At 41.3% G+C, this 18,662-nt stretch overlaps 2 protein-coding genes across 2 annotated transcripts; both read left to right on the top strand.

The window, feature by feature from the left end:
* The first annotated feature begins 499 nt into the window (after positions 1–499).
* On the top strand, positions 500–4,374 carry LOC138598541 (inositol-trisphosphate 3-kinase A). Its single transcript, XM_069670335.1, has 7 exons — positions 500–1,357; positions 2,212–2,296; positions 2,634–2,847; positions 3,315–3,519; positions 3,611–3,712; positions 3,858–3,929; positions 4,123–4,374. The coding sequence occupies exons 1-7, from the start codon at positions 500–502 to the stop codon at positions 4,372–4,374; spliced, it is 1,788 nt and encodes a 595-aa protein (XP_069526436.1).
* Positions 4,375–7,639: 3,265 nt separating this feature from the next.
* On the top strand, positions 7,640–17,921 carry nxf1a (nuclear RNA export factor 1a). The gene is made up of 21 exons (XM_069669819.1): positions 7,640–7,863; positions 8,567–8,777; positions 9,852–10,011; positions 10,105–10,188; positions 10,321–10,425; positions 10,627–10,707; positions 11,063–11,132; positions 11,405–11,493; positions 11,592–11,699; positions 11,820–11,929; positions 14,799–14,835; positions 14,974–15,042; positions 15,164–15,219; positions 15,337–15,444; positions 15,586–15,644; positions 15,744–15,859; positions 15,965–16,007; positions 16,100–16,178; positions 17,122–17,304; positions 17,396–17,456; positions 17,550–17,921. Exons 1-21 carry the CDS (start codon positions 7,836–7,838, stop codon positions 17,586–17,588), a joined length of 1,896 nt encoding a protein of 631 aa, XP_069525920.1. The 5' UTR covers positions 7,640–7,835; the 3' UTR covers positions 17,589–17,921.
* Positions 17,922–18,662: the final 741 nt, after the last annotated feature.

The following is an 18,662-nucleotide window of genomic DNA, read 5'->3' as shown; positions in this document are numbered from 1 at the left end:
AAAATATCATTGATTGAGTTTGATGTATTTTTGGCTGCAAGTCAAGTCTAAGGTGCATCCTGCTGCAATAAACCTGTTGGAAACACTTTGTTTAATCTTTGGTACAGTCAGAAAACACTAGCCTAAACAGTTAACACACAAAGTACACACGCATATCAGGTGGGAGGACACCTTACTGTATTTCCATCCTGCGATCTGACACAGGCGGGTGTCATTCCTGGATGTCCTCTTGGCCTGCAGCGTCGCTGGCTGACTGAAGCTTTGGAAACTTATTAACGTCACTGCATGCAAACTTTTGGCACCGGCAGGGACAATAACAGAGGGATGTAGCTCTCTGACGGAACAGGTGGAAGACACAGAAGGTAAGGTGTCATTTGTGTCAATTTAAGACGACTGTGTTAGAGTGGGTTTAGACTTGTGAATGCATTTTATCAAACATATTGAAAACTGTGCATCTCTTGTTAATATATCTCTGTTTATACAAGCACGTGTTGGGCCCATGGACACAGAGGACACAGAGATGGACACAGAGATGGACGTGACGGAAGGAAACCACATGGAGGGAATGAAGAAGGAGGTAGAGAATGGACTATGTAATGAAGTGCAACAAAATCTCTCTCTTGGTGAGGGGCCTTCCAGCAGCTGCAGGAGGGTCAGCGTGAGATCCAGACCCAGACTCCAGTCGACTAAAAGTTTCCCCCCGTACAGTCAGTGTATCGGTGGACTTGGGGAGGACGAGGACGAAGAAGGGGACGGGGACTGGGAAGATGAGCTCGATTCAATCACTTCCCAGGCCTCTGACGTCGTGATGGGGGACGATGGGAAGGAGGTAACGGAAAGAAAAGAGGACTTTGAGCTGAACGCAAGATGTGCAAGGGATGAAGTGAAGGCAAAATGGAGATTTAGGAGGAGGGAGAGGTTAGGAGGGAGCTTTGAATGTGAAACAGGCCGGAGGGAGAGAACAAGGTGGAGCATGAAAAGAAGGACTGAGGAGACTTGGAAGGAAAAGGAAAGAGGCCAGAGGCAACACTGTGGAGGTGTAAACTCGAGTTTCGAGGTAAAGAGTAAGGAAGAGGAGGGGGAGGAGAAGAGATCTCCTGTTTCACGTGCACAGGGAGAGGAAGGGGAGAGTGTGGAGACCCGAGAGCTGGAGGAAGAAGAAGCTGGAGAGCTGCCAGGACTGAGAGAGGGCTCCACATCACATCAGTGGTCCTCCCCTCATCCTATTCTCTCCAAGCTTATGCACTCCTCCTCCTCCTCCTCCTGCTGCTCCTCCATCAGCCTCTCCTCAGCGGAGAGCGATGAGGTCTTCAGCGAGGGAGAGGATGTCGGCTCCAAGAGGAGGACGTTCAGGAAGGTGAGATAAACACAAACATTTTACATTTTGGCATTTGACATCACCATCTACACTCGCGCATTCACACCTGTGCATGATAGCACGCTGGTTTTCCATAGAAGAGGCGTTAAAGTATGTTTCTCAACTGTTCTTTGCTCCTGTGGTCTTTGTGATTTGCATGGGCTTGAAAGAGGACTTTGACAAGGTTGGATTTGAATGGGGTTTGCATGCCCGGCTGCTCCTGCTGCAGATATGAGAGTAGAGGAGAGCAGACAGTGAGGGGAGGACCAATGAGTAGACAGACAGATCCTAACTGTATCGTGTCCCCAACAAATGTCTCTCATCTGCTTTACATTTTAAGATGAGCGTCTGCACTTTTTCACAGCACACACTGACATGTCAGAGTAGAAAAACACAGGTGTAAATGACAGTTTCAGGCTCCAGGTGTTATTTATTCTGTCTGACTGTCACAGTTGTCTGTATTTCAATTGTCTGCTGTGAAAAAAGGCGAATTAACAACTGGGATTTGGTTTCAGCAGACAATAAAGAACACACAGGACTCCTTAACTCCAGATCCATCTATCCATATCTCTTTGGGATAAACATGTATCCCTTATTCATGTTCATAAGAGTATTACTGTGTCTGAGGCAGCAGCAAAGTCCTCGTCCAGCCCTGTATTTTGCTTGGTGCCTTTCCTCTTGCGGGCATGCAGACATTCAGGTTTAGTTACAATGTTTTTAAATGTGTTTGTCTGTGTTGTATACACTTTAAAGATGAGCCTTGCCTCTCAGAAAACAATGCATGCTGCTCCAGAGCTAAACAGCACAATAGGCATGTGTGACATAACATGATGTGTTCTCCTTTGGCGCCCAAGTGTCGCTCCTGGAAAACCTACCTGACCATGATGCACTGGTCGATGCGACGGCAGAGCTCCTGGGTGCAGCTGGCTGGACATCAAGGCATGTGTGTTACAATTCTTTAAAATAAAACAGGCGCTGAGACAGTCCTCTGACCAAGTCTAAAATGTAATATGAGACACCTCTAATCATTATAGACACTTCTACATGGGCTGACATACTGGATCCAGCTAATAACACCATATGTAAATATCACTGCTGCTTTGTTTAATCTTTTATCTCCACAGTGTTGACCCTTCAGGAACTGAAAAAAGCTTTTATCTGATTTCAAAGCCATACATTTGGACTGTAGACTGTTTTTAAAATCAGCTGAAATCCACAATCAGACTTATTTCTTTCAGAAACACACAGATGACTAATTATTCCTCGCTGTCAGCAGGTAACTTCCAGCTGAGTGAGGGAGGGGAGGTGTTGAAACTGTACAGTGAGGTGGAAGAGAGGTGCCTGGACCGCCTGATGAGAGACCAGCTGAGACCCTTCGTCCCTCAGTACCACGGCTTGATCATGAGAGAGGGGCACTGCTACGTCCGCCTGGATGACCTGCTGAGCGGCCTGAGGAAACCCGTCATCATGGACTGCAAGATGGGAGTCAGGTGGGTGAAAATGTGTTCTTAAATCCTGAAGTGACGGATCTGTGGACTAAATCTCTGTGTAAAAATCTATACTTTGTGCCAAAACTGTGGTAAAATAAGGTGATGTTTGAATTTCTGACTATGAAAAGAATAATGTGGAAGGTAGGAATTGAAGGATTATAGACATATGTCCACATAAAGTTGTATTATTTGGGGTTATATTTCAGGTGTATTCAGGTGTATACGCATTTTGGAAACTGTAACTTTTGTTTCTTAAAGGGAACAGAACTGCTGCCCACTTATAATGCTGAATTGGGGATGCCTAATGATATTCTTATGAATAGCGCCATTTCAATAAATGTGCCTATTTTCTTGATTATTTAAATACATCTAGATAGTTTTGTACTAACCTACTGATTCTGTGAAAAAGTGTTCCAGTTACCTGTGTTGGATGTGGGCTGTGTACATCACGAGAGCTTCTTTCTCAGAACCTTCCAGGAGGAGGAGCTGATCAAAGCCCGCACCAAGGCCTCCCTGCGGAGCGACATGTACCAGAAGATGGTGATCTCTGACCCGTCAGCTCCGTCAGCAGAGGAACACGCACAGAAAGCAGTGACCAAGCTGCGATACCTTCAGTGGAGAGACACAACCAGTTCCACGTCCACGCTGGGCTTCAGGATAGAGGGCATCATGGTGGGAGTAAAGACCACGACAATGTCTGCACGACTGATGTTAACCAAAAATACATTAATTGTTTTTTGTGTTTCTTTTCCTTGTGAGTCAGATGGAAGACGGCAGCGTCCAACGGGACTTCAGGAAAATTTTTACTTCAACGCAGGCCACAGAGGCGCTGCTATACTTCACCAGGAGTCACCTGGACATCCTGGTCAGTTTTCTGTCAAGACACAAGTTACTTTAATTGTACTTATTATTTGTTGTCCTCATGCCTCACTTTATCAGGTTGATCTTTTTCCCTGTGACTTTTGCAATGTGTGGTGCTTATCAATTACATTACCGTTCTGTGGTTTCAGAAAGCGTACCACTCCAGACTCCTGTCCCTGAGCGACGCACTGAGGAATTCACTGTTTTTCAAAACCCATGAGGTTAGTTTAGATAAAGACACAAGTCTTTATCTTTTCTTGTAAAAAAGCTACTGAGAAAAGGGGGACCTGAAAATAACTCAATGGACCATATGAGCCCTGTCATGTTTCTTCTTACCCAGTTTTATCCACCTCACTGAAATTTATTCTGGCTTCATATTCCTTTAATGACTCTGTATGTGTCTGACCTGATCAGGTGATTGGCAGCTCGCTTCTCTTTGTCCATGACCACAGCAGCAAGGCCAGCGTGTGGATGATAGACTTTGGAAAGACAACCCCCGTGCCTGACTCGAGTGAGGTCCGGCACGACGTCCCGTGGGCCGAGGGGAACAGGGAGGACGGCTACCTCATTGGTCTGACTTCTCTCATTGCCTCTCTGGGGCAAGCCATCAGTGTGGCCTCGTGGCAGCAGCAGGATGTCTGTGGAGGAGAAAAGAGTGTTACCTGAAGAAATGCTGAGGATTAAGGCTAAGCAGCACTAACATTATGGATCAGGTGGTCAACATGGCAGCTGTTACACTTCTGCCTCATTTCATTCATTGGAAGAGACAACAATGAAGGATTTCTTTATGGGGAATCTGCCGTTGCAGGCTGAGGACAAGAAGCTATAACTGATATAATGTATAGAAATGTGATGTTATTTTCATTTGTTTGGTCTGCAAAAACTCAATGTTCTCAAATGTTCTGAACACATGCTTTACTTGTTTGTGTACAGAAACAAAGGAACCTCACACTGAATTGCACGGACATGCACATATGGTTGAACAGGCTTATTTTCTACCTGTAATAAGTCAGACTGTCTTATAAAGACTAATGCTTAAAATGAGAGTTAAAAACCATGGATGTAGTAAAAATGTTGTATCTAAATGATGCCTTCACATATCATTCCAAACAATGAATGTATCGATCTGTTTCTTGTCTTTTACCACATCACTCATGTTGAACAGGACATTTAGAGTATAATTTTAATGTATGGAAAGAAGAAGAAGAATGTGCAGCTGTAAAACATCAAATAGCTCCAATTGCTGCTACAATCGAATCTCTCCATCTTGGAAGCTACTTAAAAGTATAAATGAAAGGAAACTGGATATTAAGCGGTTTGATGTAAAAATGCACCGTAATCTACATTCATCTACAATGTTTACTACCATGCATACCAAGTTGTCAAGCCTTATCTCATCTTTAAGGTTAGGTTACTGATTCAGCGTGGTTATAAACTCTCCACCAGGTGGCGCCATCTTGTTAATCGAGGTGCAGTCAGGTGAGTGGGATGGTTAGCGGACACCAGAGGATACAGTAGGCAGACAGCTGACAGAGGCGATTGATAAGTAAGTTATTACTAGAAAATATTACCCCGATAAAATAAATTATTGGTCAGTATTATCGTGTTGCATATATAAGTCCAGCATGGTGTAAGCGGGAAGCTCCCCGAACGCTAACAGCTAGCTAAAGCTAATACTGCTCATGTGTCAACAGTTTCCATTTAAATGTACACATTTACAGAGCATTTGTCGCTCTTCTTAGTTATTTTTAACGACAAAGTAATCATGGTAGTGTTTCTAAAGGCTGAGAAGAGAGTTTTTCGGAATGGACCTTGTGAATGTCTACCAGAGAAGGTACCCCAACCTAGCCGTGGTGGCACGTGTGTTGAGTCAAGGTAAGTTTGGTGCAGCCCTGATAGCCTCAGCCAGGACAGGTTTTCCTGCGGGCAGAGTCAATCGAGAAGTTGTGGGTGTCAAAATATAATTGGATAGGGATAAATATGTATAATGGAGATTATATATTATGAATGTAATGTGAAATATTTTTCAAGGTCCTATATGTAACTTAAAGAAAATCCTCATTCCTAGTGACACGGTCGGCCGTTGAGTGAACTGCAGTCAACCTTCTTGCGCGGACACCTGCACGTATGAATCAGAATCCCGGGTTTTTGCTGCAGCGTCAAAGACCAACAGAGTCCGTCTGCAGCCTACAAGACCATTCAAGTTACGTCCCCACGACAAGTTTCTGTTACAAGAAACGCCCCCTTCTTTTTTTAAAAGTGTATGACCCTCCGAGGGCATTGTATAAAACACAGAATTTACATAAAGAATGAAGAGTTGAATTAATTATTGACGGATCAAAACAACCTGTGATTTAAAAACATTATTGCAAATTATAGTTTGTCACAACATTGCATTGATGATTTCACCCAGCTCTTCCCTCTATGCCCTAGCCAACCGAATCCGGTTAAAGGAGCTGAAACCTGCCTGAGCCTCCTTCATTTGAAAATAACTTTAAATTCCTCTGGCTGGGTCCCTTCCATCCTTATCATCTTTGAATATCCCCTGCTGCTTCCTCCTTTCCTCTGACTCCTGCAATGAATTGCCCTTGCGCTTTCTTTCTGTCTTTTTCTCCATACTGCTTTGCCAACTCCCTCCACCTTTGTTATCGGTCTCCATTGTAGATGCAACCACACATGTGTTTTATTAATTAATACTCAGAAACGGCTGAACTTCAAGCAAACTCAGAATTCTTTCAATCCTCCCTCCTGCCAGCCTGCTGCTCCGCCTTCCCGCTTTGACATCTGCCCTGGTTATGTGTTTTGATCGACTTCAAAGAAGGAGGCGTTTCTTGTAGCAGTTGGACATAACTTGAATGGTCTTGCAGGCCACAGACAACCCCATCCCAATGACACACGAAACTGAGCATGCTCAATCTCGGAACTCACCGGCTCTGTTTACTTTTCACTGAGGAGACAATTTTCTTGACCGACAGCATGTTGTCCAAAATCAACACCGTTTGTCATAATACCTAAGTTAGTGTCATGTTGGCAGGTGAAATTATTTGTCAAGTTAGACTGACAACACTGACATACACACTCAAAGGTTATTTTGGTTGTCATAACGTTAGCAAGCATGCTAAGATTAGCCAACTAGCTCTAACATAAATACACTGCATGACTCCGTCATTGTGATTGGACAGTTCATGTTTCTGCATAGCCAGTGGGCCACCACAATAAGAGTAGGCATGACATAAATTCCACTACAGGGGAGACTTGAAAAAAACCCGATTTCGAAAAAGGTTTAGAAAAATATTGACATATCGGCAAAATATATCGCCCATATCGTGCATTCCTATGAGATACAGATTCTAAGTACTCTTTGCTTTTTTATGGCTATTAAATGCGTTAAACGGAATTAAATACACACAGGCACAGCTTTGAACATGATCTGCTGCACCGTTTTATCAATTGACCGTTGTTTGCATTTTCCATTTAGTGTCATGTCACCATGGAGACCAACTGACAAGACCTGGGCTAACCATAAAGACGGCTTCTCGTCTTCCGCCCGTGTGTCTGTTATAACAATCTGTGGACTCTTTTGAGCATATACGGACAGTAATTAGCTAAGTGGTCAGACGTCCGTTCCTTATACTTCGTATAGTTGGCGTTATAATTATTTATGGTACCATGAACCTCCCAGGTAGGTTAAGCAGGCTTACGTGCAATGTATGCTACTTTTAGCTAACTTATATCATGTCAGAGCAAATTCTAGCTAAGTCTTAGGCTAAATTGTATATGGAGTTGTTTTATTATTAAGCTGTTCTGGTTTTTGACCAACCTAAAATGTTTATTGTTTGAATTACCCGCGCCATTTTCTTGGCCCGGAAGGAAAAGGAGTGAAGTTGTATTTCCGTTGTCTTCTTGTCAACGCCTAGTGGGAGAAGCTAGCTAGCTTAGCTACCAGCTGGTTAAAGAGAAGCAGCACGATCACGTCGTGGTCGCCTTTGTTTCTCCTCTGAACGATTTGGTATGTTGCAGCTTCTTGCTTAGCGCAACATTTGTGTTTCTTAAAATAAAGAGACGAGGCCCTGCGATTATTATTTTCCACCCAGGGCTGTTTTTTTATCCAACACTATTCCAGAAACATGGCGGATGGCGGACATTACTACAACGGTAAGGAACCTGTTCACTATAGCATTAACTATATATGTTGTGTTACCTATGCCGTTTTTCTTTAGACCGAGGGGACTTTACGGTGAGGAGAGAGGTCAGAAGCACTGGTTTCATGGTCCAAGGAGGTAAAATTACAACTCGGCCCCCGTGGAGGTCAGATTGTTGTTTTCATAGACGAATAAGTATTTATCATATACTTATTCATTGGTATTTGTTGCTATTACTACAACATAAGAGAATGGGTAATATTCTTACAACAGAGGACTATGAATACAGTAAGTGTAGAGATTCATAAAGTAAGGATCTGTATCGTGTTGTTTTGTTCCCTCTCTGAGCACAATAGCTTATATAATTGAATTAATTGAACTTTTTGATAAAGATAATGAACTTAAGTTTTGTAAGTTCTTTGACAAACCACTAAAGTCAACTTTTCTGAGACAGTAGTATTTAAGGTTTCTTTAACCTAAAAAGTAAGTGCAAGCAGTTTTTCTGGCTTTATTCATCAGTTCATATCAATGTCTCTTCCAGTATATTTTTTGTATATTTTAATGTTGTCTGGGATTAATATGTTGGGGGGGGGGGGGGGGGGAATATTGTATTGCACTAATGAGATGTTTCAGATATTCTTATTTGGGTTATTTATATTTCTGATTTGTCAATTAAATCAAACTGATTCAAATTTCAATGCTATTTCTGTTCTCAGAGCATGATGATAGAACTGCTCCACAGTATCGCAACCGTAAAGGTAGAGGCGGCAACAAGGGCCGGTCATATGACCGGCCCCGCAGAGACCGCCAACGGGGAGGCCACCCTGGAGGCTTTGAAGGTCCTGGGCCCCGGTCTAGGCTTGATGACACTGACGGAGATGTAACTATGAGCGACAACTCCCAGGACAACAGCTCCCAGAACAGATTGTAAGTGTAGCTGACTGACCAAGCCTAGTTGTTAAACACATTGTTGAAACGAAAACCCTGTCATTTGTAAATGTGGGACTGATTGTTCAGCTCTAAAACAAGTACCTAAATGTATGAAAAGAGAATTGTGTTGAGAGTATGAGACCAAGGACACTTTCAGGAATAACGGTTTAAAATAAGAAGACATAACTCCTGTCTGTGGTGTGCTCACTTCCCCAAAGTGTGAGTGTCAAACAGATGGCAAGACCAAAATTCTTAATAGTACAGCTGTTTTAACCCTAACCCCAGCTATGAGAGTAATTCCAGGGGAATAAAAGTAGAACTATCTATAACTATATTCACATTTTTCTGGTCTTTATACAGAATATGAAATACCCTGTAAGTCATCTACCTGCTCAAAAAGTGCCTGGGGGAAAAGCAAAAATGAAACTGAAAAAATAAAGTTTGTAATTTGGTATGTGTTTATAATCATTGGTAACTAAATACTGTTGTATTTGAGCGTACTGGTGACTCTTATACCCTATGTACAATTTAAATACGGTTCTAGTTTTTATCGATCAGTCCCTAATGCTAATTGAGGAGTTACAAAGGGTCAGAAAAGGCAAGCAAGCTGTTAACAGGTTAATGTAAAAGGTAGTAAAACAGTCATTAAAGTTGAGAAAAAAAGGGAGTGCTTTGCTTTGATGTTTTGACATAGGAAGTGGAAGGGCATTAAATGGGTATGTAAAGTAATAAAAACTGTCAATAATGTAAAGGCATATTCTCTGTTTACTGAATGATCACAGGAAATCTCAATGTATAGCAGATAAAAAAAGAACAACATCAATAAAAAGTTTTAAAATCTTCTGAACAAACTCAGTAAAAAGTGAATAAACATATTTGCCAAAATGTCTTGAACACATCAGAAACTACTGCAATCAATCTTGGGGGTTTGAAAATACAACCCACAGGGCAGGGACCTTCTTTTGCCAGAACACAGGATAACATCAAAAAAGGTTGCTGAAAAATTTCCTAGAGTGGAAACTGACTAAAAATGGATTGTTTTAATGTATGGCCTTGCTTTGTCTCCTTAAGCAACCCATATGTACGACCTTTTCGGAAAGGAGGAGATGGTCGGTTTGACAGGGACAGACGACAAGGCAAAGGAGGAGGCAACAGAGGAGGAGGCAACTTTAGAGGAGGAGACAGAGGTGGAGGAGTAGGGAAAGCCCGGTCAGGCTGGTACAAAGTTACGGTGCGTATTATAACAGTTGTGACGTATAGTTAAGTTTTTGTACCTTGAAACGTGTAAAAGGAGATAATATTTTGCTTTCTTTTCTGCTGACAGATACCACACGGCAGAAAATATGAAAAGAAATGGTTATTGACTGCTCTTCAGAACATCTGTACAGTTCCCTACACACCTGTTCAGGTGAGGTTCAGCACTGTCTTATTATTTAGTCATGTGCTTTTATTTATACTCGCATCATGGATTGTGCCTTTTTTATACATATGTATATTAAAATGAATTAATCATGTCTTTTTTCTTCTCCTGTCTGTCCAGTTCCATGTTGAACATAACCGAGCTCATTTCTACGTGGACGATTCGTCTGTTGCTAACGCTCTGCACAAATGTTCCCACAAAATCACAGACACAAATGGCTATAAGGTATGTTTGGGAAACAATGAAACATCTGACTCTTATTGCTGCACAAAGTCTACTTTCTTTAATGATCAGTCTATAAGTATCAGATAAAATGTAAAATGCTAAACTGCAACTAATGATTCTAGAAAAATTCAACTTATAGTTAAGAAACCTTGACCTCTTATATAACAATAAACCCTAAGTGTCACTATCTGTTTGTTCAAGGTGGAAGTGCACGTCAACCCCAGCAGTCCACCATCCTTCCTCCTTGCTGACCTGAAGCCTGAGCACTTGGAGCACCTGAAGGTGAACTAAAACAAGAAATGAACTTTCTGAAAGTGGCTTTAACAAATGCCATTTTGAGATGAAGGTTAAAGTTTCTCTAATAATGAAATAAAATTCAATTTGGTTTCCAAAATTCGGTAGTAGATAGATATTTATAAGAACATTATTGAGACAGCTGCAGGGCTGTATTTTCACAGAAACACTTTGTGTATTAGGGTGTTCATTTTTAACACAAAACTACCACTTTGTATGTTAATTGCTTTAAATTTTACACTTTAACATTGTTAAAATAAACTGCAGGATATTTCAATTCATTTAGACAAGTTGAAAGCTATTCAGAACAGGGTCTCTCATGTATTCTGTTTATCTTTCACAGCAATGCATGGCAAAACGTTTTGATGGCTCCCAGCAAGCACTGGACTTGAACAACATCCGAACAGACCCAGGTAATCAGGCCAGGGAATCATGCTTGTTAAACAGCTCAGGTCCAAAGGCAAGCCCCATGGAGACTAACTTTAGCCATAAATGATGGCCTCCTCCTCCACAGAAGATGAATTGAAATGATCTTTTTACATGTCGATTTTACATGTAGTACTGGTGAACTAGAATTCTTAACACATCTCAGCCCTGTCTTCTGAAAATACTTGTTACTTTACTGTCTTTGAAAATAATATTCTTTTTTTTGTAGTATTATTGCTAATTACATTTTGTGTTCCAGACCTCGTGTCCCAGAACATTGAAGTCATATTGAATAGAAAGTCCAACATGGAAGCTGTTATCAAGATCATCCAAGAAAACATTCCAGAGGTAATTATAATGTAGCTTGACAATGTAGTTATAATGTTGCTGCTTGATCAACAGAATGTGCCTACTCACATATATGTGACTCTTTTTTTTTTCTCCAGCTGACGTGCTTGAACCTGAGTAACAACCGGATTCACAAACTGGATGAAATCAGTGAACTGGTTACCAAGGTGCCTAATCTGAAGACACTCAACCTCTCCCACAATGAGGTGAAACTGGCTGCTCTCTTGAACTACAGAACATTAACCAGGCATGAATTAGGTGGTTTACCTGATTTAATTTTATAATCACCATTAAAACTCTCCTATTCTGTTTGTGTGGTCGTCCAGCTGAAGTCCGACCGGGAGCTGGACAAGATGAAAGGCCTGAAGCTGGTGGAGCTGTGGCTGAACAGGAACCCGCTGTGTGACTTCTTCAAGGATCAGGCCTCATACATCAGGTCAGTCAGCGATTTTGGGGGATGAGGGAAGATGGTTTTATAGAGGTGACACAATGTGTGACTGTTTGGGTGACAGTAGTGTTGTCCAGGACACTCTCCTATATAAACAGTGTATGCAGCAGGGATCTACCTAAGAAGATCATGGAAACCTTTGTGTTTGTTAGTGTACAATGCCTGCTAACGGACTAAAAAATCTCTTCCTCCGCAGTGAAGGAGGACCTTTGGGACTGAACCGAAAACAAGCTGACATTAAACATAACACCCTGTAGTTGTGTATATGTGTGTTTTTGTGTCTAACAAATAGTGAAAAGCATCAAATGAGTTCAGATAAGTCTTTGTTTTGTACGCTTTTTTCTCGCTCTTCAGCATTTCATTTCGCACTGAAATCGAAATATTTCTTGCTTCCAAAAGTAGCTCTGGACATAAAGCGATGCAGATTCACATTTTTCCTTCCAGACTTCTTCCTCTTCATCTTGTCTCTGCTAGTTAGTATTCAGCTTCTCTGTGCTGAGCTTTCAAGCTTCTGTTCTGTTTTATGGTTCTTAGTGATGTACCCAGCACTCCCCTGCTGACATCCTGAAAAGCCCTTTTCATAATTTGCTATACAACTCCATCAAACTAATGAATATAAATATAATTCTGAAGAGAAGCACTTGAATAAAATAAAACATTCTACATCACAATCTCTAACACAATTTTCTGTCAACAGCTTTTAAGAAAATCAGCATCAGAAACGATCTCTTGGGCGGTACTGTAAAACAGAGTAGATTGTTTATTGAAGACAGAGCGATCCACAGATGTCTTGACAAATGTTTGGATGAAACAAAGAAAATCCACAGCCAATCACTTCCCCTCCCCTCATTACACCCTTGCCCACTTGGTCCCCTGTATCAGGCCAGTATGGAAGGCTGGATAGCCCATGACGGGTAAGATCCCACCTCGAAACCCAGGGACAACCTAAGGCAGGCACAGTCACGATTACTTGGCCTCAGTCCCTGTGAGCTTGTACTCACGGAGAACGCGACGAGAAGAAATCAAGAAGATGGGGCTCCACAGGAAAGCCAATGGGCAGAGGAGGAGGAGGATACGTGTCATTATCAATGACCAATGATGAGCCAAAGAGAAAATGCAATCCGTCTCTTCCACTCAGTTGGTGCTGTTTGGCCTGACACAGGCCTCCTCTGTTCAGTGAATGACGTGGAGAGTTTGGCAAATGCCCTTAACTAACTTCTAAAGGAATTATGTTCTGAACTGAGAATTGAAGTTCAGGGTTGCCTGAAATCAGTCCAGTGGGGGGAACAAAGGAATTCACTTCCTCTTCCAAAGTCTGATGGCTGTGACCAGTACAAAAAAAGCTCAAATATGAAGAAGAGAGAGCAGAGTAGAGAAAAACGCTGTTGTCACATACTGTATGATCTTCCAGTCCCTCTGTAACCAGAGGCTTGGGCCCAAATTAAGTCAAATAACTAAAAAATACAAGCATGAAATCCAGTTACTGCAAATGCATAAAGACCTGTCTCCTCAGAATTGATGGTGGCTATAAGATACTTTGTTGATCACTGGTTTAAACGTGGAGCAGGGGAAATTAAGGATGAGTGGTGGGCCTGCTGGGTTCAGCTCACTTTGAACCCTGCTGTCTTTTTTTTGTTCAGCTCTGGTTTCAGGTAGTCGCGCTTTGCTGACAATCACTGGTGCAGACATCAACAAACGACTACACGATGTCTACTGATTGGCTCCTCTTCTCTGCATGTTAGACCTTCTGTTACAATTGTTTGTGTGAATTTTACTCAATATTTTTTTACCCTGATCCTGTTTAGTATTTGGTGACGTGGACTCATCTGTTTCCCAGCATCTTGGCCCAAGTTTGGGTGGGAGTTTACACGAGACTGGCGGTAACCACCTCTCTCCCAGCAATGCATAACTTCTCTTCATTCAAAAGTGAAAATGGATGTTTATTGGTTTACAGCGCAGTCTGGTGGATTCTACATGTTTGTTTGTGTGTGTGTGTGTGCGCTTATAGAAAGTGTGTTTATGTTGCTTCCCTGTGTCAGATCTGTGTATATCTCCATATTGGGGGAGAGGGTGAGTATACCTGCTGGTAAGTACACTATGGGGAGGGAGAATTGTCAAAGGGGCAGCTTGAAACTGGACAGAGGATAAAGATGTAAATGATCCAATTGTGAATTATCAGTAAAGGTTAAAGCCCTACAGCATTAGCTGTAGGTAGACTCCATTTAAATGTATACCTGACAATATTTTCCTAAATGTTCGTTAAACTTAAAATAACCTGATGGTTGGTCCGTTGGACGATGCCATGCTCCATCAGCAATGGCTGGTAACCATCAACCATATAGCCTTCTACTATTGTAACATTGTTACTTAAAGGCCCCCTTACAACTCAGCCCTTGCCATACCTGACTATTGTGTCTTTATTAAAGTCAGTTCAACATCACACGAAATCCTATATCTGCCTGAATTAGTGGTGAAACATGATTTACTGTGTGTCTTTATCACCCATAATGTGATAACCTCATTGTCTGGTTGAGGGGCTCAGCCAACTTCACTGAGTGTCATCAGCAGAGCAGAGATTGACAAAGGTGGCAACAGACTATAGTCATGCTGCCCTCCATTACTGTCACCCTTCGCTACCATCATTGTTGCCCTGACATTGCTCTTTGTACAACCATTTGGCTAAAAAAAAAATGAGACCCAGTTCAACTAAAAATATCAACTGGAGGCCCAAAATGAGATTAAGAGGGTCAGCAGTGTGACTGGCATGGTATCTGCAGTATTAACATGATGAATCTGCTGTGTGTGAGGTGGCTTGTGATGATAACTTTCCTGCTCTTGATTTTTGTTCCCGTACCAGTGCCGTGCGACAGAGGTTTCCCCGCCTTCTCAAACTGGTGAGTCTGAACCTCTATCTCCTCTTTTCATCCCTTTGTCATCGTCCTTTGGATGCAGTCATATCACTAAAGAAATTAATAAAAAGTTGCTTAAAAGTTAGCCAGTGCTTATATATCCATCTTCATTTGTTTTTTTAGGATGGACACGACCTCCCTCCACCCATTGGATTTGATGTTGAAACGCCCACCACCATCCCGCCCTGCAAGGTTACTTATTTTTGTTTTATTTCTTTGATTTAAGCTGTTATGTCTCCCTTCAGGTGAAAGTGTTCAGAGACTTGTTTGTCTTTCATGTATCTGACAAATGTTTTTCTAATTCACCCTGCAGGGCAGCTGCTTCGGGTCCGATGAAATCAAGGCTCTCATCCATAGGTTCTTGCAACAGTGAGTTTCAAGCTCTTATTTATCATCTCACAGCAGTCAGTTTATCAGTGGGTTAATACACTGATAATATGACCCAAACACTGACTTCCAGTACAATGATAAGTGATCGTGTTGCAGGTACTACAGTATATATGACTCGGGGGACAGACAGCCCCTCCTTGATGCCTACCATGATGGAGCGTCACTATCCCTAACTACACCTTACTCCACCCAGAACCCTTCCAGGTAAGAATACACACAGAGAAACACATACATAACATGAAAGTCATGTAACAACACTGATGAACTGTTTGTTTTAAACATTGAACACCTCCCTATGTGAGTGTCTGCTGCATTCATATTGATTCCTCCTCCGTCTGGTTTCAGGAGCAGTCTGGGAGAGTATCATAAAGACACTCGAAACCTAAAGAGGATCAAAGACACCAGTAAGTTTACCTTTCAAGATGTTGACCTTCAGTGGTGTCTGAATGTTAAGACTGAATATTTTTGTCATTTAATTCCTTTCTGAACCTTTCCTCCTTTAGCGATACGCTTTCGACTCCTGAAGCACACGCGCCTGAACGTGGTGGCTTTCCTCAACGAGTTGCCCAAGACTCAGCACGACATCGCCTCCTTTACTGTCGATGTTAACACTTACACCGTGAGTTCATGTTTGCTCTCACAGCCAGCACTTGTGATAAGCAGTTTCCTCTCGCTGTTGATCATTTATCCGTATTAATTATGCATTCATGTTTTCTATTTACAGAACACACTTCTATCATTCACAGTGAGCGGAGTCTTCAAAGAAGGTGAGATTTCTGGTTTTACATTCTGTCCTCATTTCCTGCTGAGCTTACTGGTGTTGATTTTGTAACTAATCTGTGTCATGTTTCTTTTTCAGTTGTTGTTGACGGTAAATCTCGAGAGTCCACCATGGCCTTCTCTAGAGTGTTCATCACAGTCCCAGCAGGTGGTACTGGGTAAGTTAAGGGAGCTCCCAGTAGTTTGCATGATCCTTCCTGTTGTCCTTCACATTTTCTCTGAGGATGGGAAATGGTCGTTAATGATAAACAAGAATTGTGAGTTCTCTAGAAAAAGGAAGTGTACATAAGGACAAACATCCCGGTCTGTCATCCTGGTCTCTAAAATTAGACTTACCTTTCTGAGACAGTTTACAGAGGGAGAGTACAATACACATCAATCTGCTCTGAAAATCACCTATTCTCTGTTCTTTAAGGGAGAACCTGAAAGCAGAACTAAGCAAATCATATTTCAATTTTTTTGATTTGTTTATGCATCTTCTTATTTGGCATTCATTCAACAGAATACCCCCTGGTTTCCACCTATGTATATGTAGCCCAAGTTTTGACACAGCCACATGGACACATCTTTTCCTGCAACCAAGTTGTTGAAAGAGTAGCAAAACAAACATTCACGTGGAATTGATGCACTGCTAATATGTTTGCAGGCTGCATAGCTAATAAGCAGCTCAGCATGTTAAACGGCGGGTAAATATACCTGCAAATTTCACTTCAGTCTCCTTAGATCTCTGTGGTCCTTACTCTTCACTACCACTAACATTCTGTCTACAAATTACATTCAGGCTGCAATGAAAGTTTTCAGCTCTAATTAAAATGTTGTTTTATCTGTAACTATTTTTTTTACAACTTTCAAAAGTTAACACGTTAGCAGTTAGCAGATGGCGACTAGTTAAAGCAAATGTAGTCTATTATCACTCAGCATTTCTGTGAATGGATCTGAAGGTGGAGTGTTCCACAGCAGTTTGTCAGACTACATGTTTTGGCTTGAGGAGCCTTAAAACTAAAGTCCAAAAAAGCCAAGAGGAGGAGGTTCAGCTTCTCCTGATAACCCTGAAACAATCAAATCTTACTGTCTCTCTCCTGTATTCCTCCTGTGCCGCAGTTTGTGCATCGTGAACGACCAGCTTTTCATCCGGATGGCCACCACTGAGGAGATCCGTCGAGCCTTTGTTGCTCCCGCTCCGACTCCATCTTCCAGCCCCGTCCCCACTCTGACCGCACCGCAGCAGGAGATGCTCACAGCCTTCTCGGTGAAGTCCGGCATGAACCTGGAATGGTCCCAAAAGTAAGTGTTGTTTTTGTGAATGTTGTGTAGGCAATATTATACAACATCAGTTACTGGCTTTATTTACTTACTGACTTTTCCTCTGTCGCAGGTGTCTGCAGGACAATGAGTGGGATTTCAACGCAGCGGCGCAAGTTTTCACTCAGTTAAAGGTAATATGTTTTATTTAAACTGTCTGCAATGCAATAAAGTTGTGTTCAGTTTGACAGTGACCTTAAAACTTTTTTTTCTCAATCTCTTTCCAGACGGAAGGCAAGATCCCCGATGTTGCGTTCATAAAATGAAGACATGAAGGCATCATAGTTCTGTGAAATAAAATCTGAAGTTATTTTATATATGGTTTCATTTTATCCTTCATTCTTTGCATTTACTTTTATCGAGAATAATGTAGATCAAGTTTACTCATGTAAACCGTTGTTTTATCAGCCAAATGTTAACTGTTTGACCTGAGAGGCTTATGTTAAGATACAATATTTGGTCATATTTGGTGTTTATTTCTTTTTGTCATTTGTATAGAGATCACATGTTTTCATAGGAATAAAATGAGGCGGACGGTTAAACTTGTGTTCTCAATTATTTGTTGTATGTTTATCAATAATAAATATTTTGTTACACAACTGCGAGATCATTTCAGCCAGAGTTCATATACTAAATATTAAGCATTTTGACCTTGTACATACCCCTATCACCAATAACAAAGATCTTTGTCAGTATTTGAAGTTGGACACTTGCCGAGTGAACGCTCCTGGTAGGCATAATGATTGTAACAACATACAGATTACATAAAGACTTATTTTTAGCCCAAACGATAAAAATACAATGCTATTAATTAGCAATAAGTTCAATCAGCCACAGCTCAGCAAAGAGGAAAATAGAATTAATATCATAAACCCAAAATCATATCAAGCTGTTATATTGCAGGCACAGGCATAATGTCTACACAACTGCTTTTCATTAGATATCTGTATATTATTTCAAAATATCATGTAAAGTTTTCCAGTGAGCAAAAACTGAGGGCATGTGTCTGGTAAAAAGGACATGAAAAAAATGAGGAGTGTAAGTTTTTAAGAATCACTAATTAGCCGAGTTCTACTTGTTACATGCAATCAAATAACATTCAATCACAAAAAAATGTAACAAAGATGTACCTATATAAACCTTATTAATGGAATATTAATTTTACAGAAATAAAATGTTTAACTAAAAACAGCATAACACTAAAATGGAATTAGGGGGGCCCGTGTTGTAATGTGGATTGCAGAAATTAATAACTCCATAAAACGTACAATTAGTTAATAATCAATAGAAAAACAAAAAGTGAAGACTAGAATAGAGAAAGACCTTACAAAGATGGCCCC

Source organism: Semicossyphus pulcher, unplaced genomic scaffold, assembly GCF_022749685.1.
Source record: "Semicossyphus pulcher isolate SPU_LCO1_2020_fin unplaced genomic scaffold, fSemPul1.0.p SCAF_2, whole genome shotgun sequence".
In the NCBI taxonomy this organism is placed as follows: domain Eukaryota; kingdom Metazoa; phylum Chordata; class Actinopteri; order Labriformes; family Labridae; genus Semicossyphus; species Semicossyphus pulcher.
Note: the sequence above shows the minus strand (reverse complement) of the source record. Positions and strands in the feature narration are given on the sequence as shown.